Consider the following 7,869-nt stretch of genomic DNA (forward strand, 5'->3'; position numbering starts at 1 on the left):
TTGTGCGTGCAAGTGAACGAAACTGAGAGAAGGAGAGAGAAGAGATACGACACCCGAGAGGTTGTAAAACCCTCCTCCGAAGGCCCCACTCTCGTCGGCGAGAGTGGTCTAACTTGATTGCACAAAGGTGTACAATGCGAATGCAATGGACTGATGCAACGGGACTATGCCGATGACGACGACGGTGATGACGACGGCGACTTGATGGCTGAAATCTGAGATCCTTTATCTGCTGATTTTAGGGACTGTTTGGTGGCTGAAATTCTCTGTTTTGGCTGCGTTTTCTTGGCTGAAAAATGAGGTTTCTTAGGGCTGAAAACTGATGGTCTTCTACACTTTAGGTGAATATTGCCGGTCTTAATTTGCTGCTGAAATCCAAAAACGCCAGGGGCTGAAATTGGTCCTTCTGTCGCCGGGGTTCTGCAAATGCAAAAACGCTAGGCTGATCTGATGTGTCGTGATGACGCCGGGGCTGATCTGCTGTGCACAAATCGCCAAGGCTGATATGATGCAAAAACGCTAGGTCTTTTGTGGAGAAAACGCCAGAGTAGTCGCAGGGGTTGGTCTTGCTGAGAAGTTGCCTGTTGAGCAAGGTGCTCCTGCTGCCTCTTTTGCCAGAAAGTGCTAACTTGGGTTTGCTTATATATTAACTTAGCAAAATTGCCCTACCTACTTTTGTTGGAAAGTCACTTTAAAATAATAAGTGAAAATCCCAATAAATAGGAAAATAGGCTAAATGCACTGGAAAATTCCCCTGGGCCCTAACTGATGCTAATGGATTCTGATGGGAATTCCGATGATCATGCTGGGTGCAACCGGAGGATATGCATCTATGCTAAGTGACTGGGCATGCACGGTCTACGAATAGACTCACAAAAGTGCCAGATCACTGCTAAATCTGGACTGACTGAACCCTCCTGTGGTGTAGCTTGTCCACGGACACATAGGGTTGGGATGTGTCATGTGACAAGACCACAGATTTCAGCCATCAAGTTGTCATCGTCATCACCGTCGTGATCGTCGACATAGCCTAGACTTGCATCAGTCTCATGCATACCATTTGTACCAGATTGTGCAATCATAAGTAGACCACTCTCGCCGACGAGAGTGGGGCCTTCGGAGGAGGGTTTTACAACGTCTCTGGTGTCGTATCTCTCTTCTCTCTCCTTCTCTCAGTCTCATACACTTGCACGCACATTGTCCATTCACTTTGTTCATGATCATAGCACTTTCCATTAAGAACGGAAGGCTCTCCCTTCCATAAGAACTAAAAGGAACCTTGAGCACAGTTCGGAGCACTCATCTTGAGCAAAGCGCAAACAATCATTCCGCTGCACCTAACATTGGTATCAAAGCTTTGGCAGTGTTCTGTATCACTCAAGGAAAGAACCACAAGAATCACAAGAATTTTTTTGCTTGTTGAGGTCGCATGAACCCAAGTTCGCTTGGGCGTGTCGATTCCTAATCGTGTTTTGTTGAAGAGTGACAAGAATCCCAAGAAAGAAGGGCTTGTCCAGCCTCCCCTTGTGTCTCTTTTCACTCATTGAGAGCGGACCGTGCACTTAGCGGCTGGCCAATCGACGTGAGGTGGGAAAAAGCAACCTTGGTGTGAGCGCAAGGCCACCAAGGGATGCGCCCGCAAAAAGGAGTAGAACTCGGGTGAAGAGAAGATCCTTCTCAAACCCGATTTGCAAGCGAAAGAAAACTTCAAGAACCTCAAGATCCTCAAGGACCCAAGAATCCAAGAACCAAGACCCCAAGAACCCAAGTTCTTCGTGAACTTAAGAACCCAAGAACCCAAGTTCTTCGTGAACTTAAGAACCCACGACTTCCGAATGATCATCACTCAAAGCGGAATGGATACTTCGCTTGGAGGTGATGAGCATGAGAGAGGCGAAGAAGAATTTTCCCCACCAGGAGGTTTTTCCGACCCTCCCCTTTCACCATCTACGACAAGGATTGCACTAACTCCTATGGAGGCTTTCGACAAGAGGATGATGGAAAGGAAGTTAGAAAGCAAAGAAAGAATAGCAGCCATAGAGCGCAAATACCAAGAAAGAATGGCAGCCATAGCGCATGAGAGTAAGCAAGCACGCTTGGAAGCCAAAGCAAGAGAAGCAGAATTTGATCGAGAGAACAAAGCAAGACAAGCAGAATTTGATCGCGAGAACAAAGCCCTCAAAGAAAAGAGCGACCACCACAACAAGGAGTTTTGGCGACTCTATTCTCAAGTTCAGGCACAGATGCAAGAGATTTGGGGAAAGGAGACTCTCTCAGTTTCTTCTTCTCCAAAGCATGATACACAAGATTTGCATGATTGTGAGAAGCATGATGATTTGCATGATGATGATTTGATTGACAATGATAAGCATGATGATTTGGATGATAATGATAAGCATGATGATTTGCATGATCAAGATCTGATTTCTCACGAGCATGATGATTTGCATAATCAAGATGTGATTTCTCACAAGCATGATGAGTTGCATGAAGAAGATGTGATTGTTCACCAGGATGAGGTGTCAGTGGATGCTTTTTCTAGCGAAGCTAACCTCGTTGTAGATTTGATCAATCACGAAGAACCGATCTTGGCTTTCGAGTCGAGCGAAGAGCCCCCACATGACGATTCGATCAATCACGAAGGATCGATCTTGGTCCAAAGAACCCTCACAGGAAGTATTATGTGTTCGCATGATTGATACGCACACATTGTTCGAACGTTTCATTCGTGATCGTTTCCTGTATTTTAGTCAGCATCGTTATGTGATCCCTTTTCCTAGGCATGACATATTGTATGTTGAGCACGATTCTCTCATGGATGAGCACGAATGTATGCGTATTTTTCATGAAAAGCTGAAAAGTATATATGTCAGAAAGTCACATTCCATGTCTCTTCCTTGGCATGACACAATTTCCAAACGAGCACATGAAAGTATGAGCACCAAGCATAAGCATGGGCATTTCCATTGTGATTTTCCGCAGTTGAATGATTTCGATCAAGCAGAAAAGATTCGACCTCATTGTTTGCATGTGTTGGATGAACGGGTTGTCACTCCATCTCTATGTTCATCTACATTGCATACACAGTCTTTAGAGAAGACAATATTTTTTTCCTTCACTTTACATGGAATGGGTATGTTCATGGTTTTGTGTTGGAAATGGTTTCAGTAATTTTCAACCATGGAGATTCTTGAAGACGGAAGAAGCAGGACTCTAGAAAAAGTTGAAGCATCGAAGGAGCCACAGAAGACTTTGTCGCTTTCGGCGCGGCCCAAAGAAGCAAGCGTTGCAGACCTTTATGAAGTTCAAGTACCGCACGACCCACACATCAGAGTGGGGCGGCGAAGAGTCCCTTCCAGGATTCCGGATGCTATTGGCGATCTCCCTCGACGTAATACAGTTCGGTACGAGTACCTCACTTTGAAAAGGAGGGGATGTCACGTGACACATCCAGCCCTATGTGTACGTGGACAAGCTACAGCATGATCAGGGTTCAATCAGTCCAGTCAAGTCTAGATTAGAAGTGATCTGGCACTTTTTGTGAGTCTATTCGTAGACCGTGCATGCCCAGTCACTTAGCATAGATGCATATCCTCTGATTGCACACAACATGATCATCAGTATTCCCATCAGAATCCATTAGAATCAGTTAGGGGAATTTTCCACTGCATTTAGCCTATTTTCCCTATTTTTGACATTTTTCACTTATTATTTTTAAGTGACTTCCCAACAAAAGTAGGTAGGGCAATTTTGCTAAGTTAATATATAAGCAAACCCAAGTTAGCACTATTTGGCAGAAGAGGCAGCAGGAGCTTCCCGCTCAACAGGCAACTTCTCAGCAGTAACCCCTCAAGCACCTAGCGTTTTCTGTCTTGACAGTTTCCGCATCGGCAGCAGTACCCAGATCCATGGCGTTTCCATCCTTTGCATGATCGCCATCACCCTCAGCATCCCAACGTTTGCAGATTCCCATGATCGCCATCAAATTCCAGCTTTGCTAGCGTTTTTCCAATTCAGCCCGTCAGCGTTTTTGGAGGCATCAAGCTAGCGTTTTTGCTAGCAACATAGCAACACCAGCGTTTTTGTTTTCAGCCTGCTCTGCAGCAGAATACTCAGCGTTTTCAGCATACACAGGAGGTAGCCGATTCATCCCCATTGGTTGCAGAAGTTCCCCCAATTTCAGCCCATAAAAACGCAGCCAACAGTCATTTTCAGCCACCGAAACAGTCCCGAATTTCAATAGATAGAAGACCACAGATTCCAGCCATCAAGTCGTCGTCGTCATCGTCGACATAGCTTAGACTTGCATCAGTCTCATGCATACCATTTGTACCAGATTGTGCAATCATAAGTAGACCACTCTCGCCGACGAGAGTGGGGCCTTCGGAGGAGGGTTTTACAACGTCTCTGGTGTCGTATCTCTCTTCTCTCTCCTTCTCTCACTCTCATACACTTGCACGCACATTGTCCATTCACTTTGTTCGTGATCATAGCACTTTCCATTAAGAACGGAAGGCTCTCCCTTCCATAAGAACTAAAAGGAACCTTGAGCACAGTTCGGAGCACTCATCTTAAGCAAAGCGCAAACAATCATTCCGTTGCACCTAACAATGTTATTCTCAGCCCAATAGTCAATGCTCGTGGTTTTTTTCAAAGGCCTTGCTTTATTCTAAGTATAGGCTGTCGACTTACTAAGTTGGCAGCCGATCACTTTTTTTTAAAAGTGTGAACCTGTTAACTCAATAAAACTTAGTGAGTTGAAAATTGGTACCATACACAATTCCCAGGCGTCGCGGATGTAGGTCTTAGACATGGATGCAATGCAAACACACATTTCTCGCAGGAAAGCATCTGCTTTTCCCAAAAAACACTTAAATATATTCCGCTTTTTAGAAAAAGCTTCTCAAAACCCATCTTTATTCTTGTCCTTGCAACGTTATTCGTATTCCTTTTTCCAGTTCAGATTTCCTACCATACCATTGCAATATTCCTGTCCGATGCTCCCGTCACCCATCACCTGACGCATCAGGAGTATCCACTTTCCGGTCTCTCCTACTAAACTAATGGTACAACCACTTCGCAATACTTAATGTCACCCATCATATGACATATTAGAGTTGTCCGTTCCTGATGGCTTTTAATAATTACAGTAGATCTACAATTCTTAACCTTTACGTTTCAAGTGCACACATTTAAATAACCTAATTTCAATAAATAGAAATAACTCAAAAAAATAAGAAAATACTTCATTTAGCAACACACCATGTCAATGGTCTCGTATGCAGGAGCAGATGGCAGTGTCGGTAGCAATCGCAGTTGCGTGTACCTTAGGTCTATCCAGTTGGCATGTCAGTTCTATACCGGACAACCCTTGGTCACTTGTATGAGCAGCTTGTTATCAACATGGAGAGCCTCTCCCACATCTCTCTCTCTCTCTCTCTCTCTCTCTCTCTCTCTCTCTCTCTCTCTCTCATGTCATGTCTCTTTCTACCTCACTCATCTCTCTTCTCCACAGGTGCCTTAATCATGTATGTGGCATTGCAGGTGTTCTAGATCAGAGTCGAGATGTCCACCGAATCACAAGTCAGTTCTTGTCTGCATTGCATCTTCCGCTGCCACCTTTCATACCTCTAACCTAGACCTACAGGCTCATCATATCAGATGCCCACCAGAGTGTAATAACATCTGTCAAAACACTCGGTTCCAAAACTAGAAAACCTAATCTATTGGACTCATCCAGACATGCAGGTCCTACGAACAAGCACACAAAATTGCCGGTACTAATCCTCCTAGGATTCTAGACACTCCTATCTAGGGCTCTGGAGTCGATGTAGCATGTCCACGTGGCACAAAGACCCATGTGCACGTGATATCTAGATCGGAGTTGAGGTATTCACCAGATCATGAACCAGTTCTTGTCTTCATTGCATCTTCCGCCACCACCTTTGACATGGTATCAGAGTCCTTGGTGAAGCAGCCACCTTGGATGCTCGGATTTAGCTGAACTGGTGCCGTTTTGGACTTGATTGAGAGAGATAAAGCTTGCTATTTTTTTCTTGGTTTTTCTCCAGTTTAGGTCTGATTTGGGTATGTGGAGGCTATGGACCCTCGTCTACGACTTCCCCATCTTTACTCTTGTTTACCCGAACCTCTCTTCGCTGAAGGGAACCCAACGGAGGTTTAAACACTTCTGGAGTAGGTTTCTACTGGTGTGTTTTCTTCGAGGAGATGGATTGGCAAATTTGTTGTGCCTTTTGCAAATGCACGTCTTTCTTGGAATTGTCGATGGGAGCTACCTATCTGATGGGTAGCAGGTTGCAAAGATGTAGGTGGTGATGGTTCATCTAGATTAGGACAGCTTCTACTCATGCTGCTACCATTGCCTCGGCAAAGATGCCGACTATCGGCATTGCCCTTTAGCCACTTCATTTGCCTCTTTGCCCTACTTCCATTTCAAGTCTTTTGTGTTGGACACACACACACACACACAGTCCAACACAAGTAGAGAAACTATCATCATTAACACCTTGAGAATGTCTTATATAACCTACATGCTAATGTAAGTGACCTCATTGATTAAGTCCTAGTAGGATGGAGTGATCTCATAGCTTAGGTCATAAGTGGGGGGGGGGGGGGGGGGGGTTGCATAGAAATAGTTCCTACTAGCATCCCCCCTTTAGCTCATAGGTGAAGTTAGCCTAAGAGATGACAAAATATTCAAGAGGATATAAATGAAAAGGAAGTTGTGTGAATAAAAAGAGGAAAGCGGGATAACTTTTCAATCACCCAAGAGTGGTTGATTAATTAGCCTAGTTCCTAAAGGTTGACCATGGCCTTTCCACTTCGTGTGTGTGTGTGTGTGTGTGTGTGTGTGTGTGTGTGTGTGTGTGTGAGAGAGAGAGAGAGAGAGAGAGAGAGAGAAGGCAATTGGAATACTCTATCAATCACCCAAATGTGGTTGGTTGGTTATCCAAGTTCCCAAAGATCAACCATGGCTTCTCCTTTTACCACGCAGAGATCCTGTGTTTGCTTGCTTTACCATAGTGAGCTGCCAAAGTTAGCCTCATTTGTGCAGCCCTCAACTCAGAGACTGCCATGGGTGGATCGAAGTTCAATGTTATCCTGTAACTAGACCAACTCATGTGCAAAGGGTTACAACCCAATGGTACTGCAGTCTCAGCGAGACACCTCTCTCTCTCTCTCTCTCTCTCTCTCTCTCTCTCTCTCTCTCTCAAAAACAAGGAATGCTTACGAAGATTGAAGGCACGGCCCACGCCAATTCCAATGCCACAGCCAACACCAAAGCCTGTAAAGACCTGGCCTACACGCAACGTAAATGGATTGTGCAATCGCAACGCCGCCCTCTCTTGCTCCTGCTGCTGCATCAACATCACCGGTGCATGCAAGTCGACCAACTCGTCTCCGTTAGATTGAGAAGAGGATAAATTTTAACGTCGAACAACCCCAAGAGACAGAAAAGAGTGTGTGTGTGTGTGTGTGTGTGTGTGTGAGAGAGAGAGAGAGAGAGAGAGAGAGTATTTGACACCTCTTTTTTGGGGGGTTTGACCTCATGGCTTCTCCTCACAAAGCATATATCTTAGCGCACTCGTTGTGTTATGCAAGGGAGATAATAACATTATATGAACTCGGTCAGTTGTTTCATTTTCTATCATCATAGTACTTACTACTTACCCTTCACTTTTGTAGTTCAAACCAAATGTTTCTTAAAGTTTTCTTTCAAATAAACGGAGTGTGACGGGTGCATGTCCTCTCCTTTGAAAATTTTAAGCTACATTATATATAGTATAAATAGTTTTGGTTCGATTGTAATTTTAGTTCACGAGTTCACCTCGACTAGTTCAGACCACC

At 44.6% G+C, this 7,869-nt stretch overlaps 1 protein-coding gene across 3 annotated transcripts in view; it reads right to left on the reverse strand.

The window, feature by feature from the left end:
* Window positions 1-7,539, reverse strand: part of LOC147457352 (dynamin) — a 104,183-nt gene extending 96,644 nt beyond the window's left edge. For 2 of the 3 annotated variants that reach the window (XR_015188102.1, XM_086512250.1), the window contains exon 1: window positions 7,253-7,538. Coding sequence is in view for 2 of the 3 variants with exons in the window: in XM_086512250.1 (XP_086368376.1) it covers window positions 7,253-7,391 (139 nt within the window). In the remaining variant the exon portion in view is untranslated. Of the gene's footprint in view, window positions 1-7,252 lie in introns of all 3 variants that reach the window. The other variant, XM_086512249.1, reaches the window with a different exon arrangement.
* Window positions 7,540-7,869: the final 330 nt, after the last annotated feature.

The sequence above is a fragment of the Adiantum capillus-veneris genome, chromosome 5, assembly GCF_014529385.1.
Source record: "Adiantum capillus-veneris isolate H3 chromosome 5, ASM1452938v2, whole genome shotgun sequence".
Taxonomy (NCBI): Eukaryota; Viridiplantae; Streptophyta; class Polypodiopsida; order Polypodiales; family Pteridaceae; genus Adiantum; species Adiantum capillus-veneris.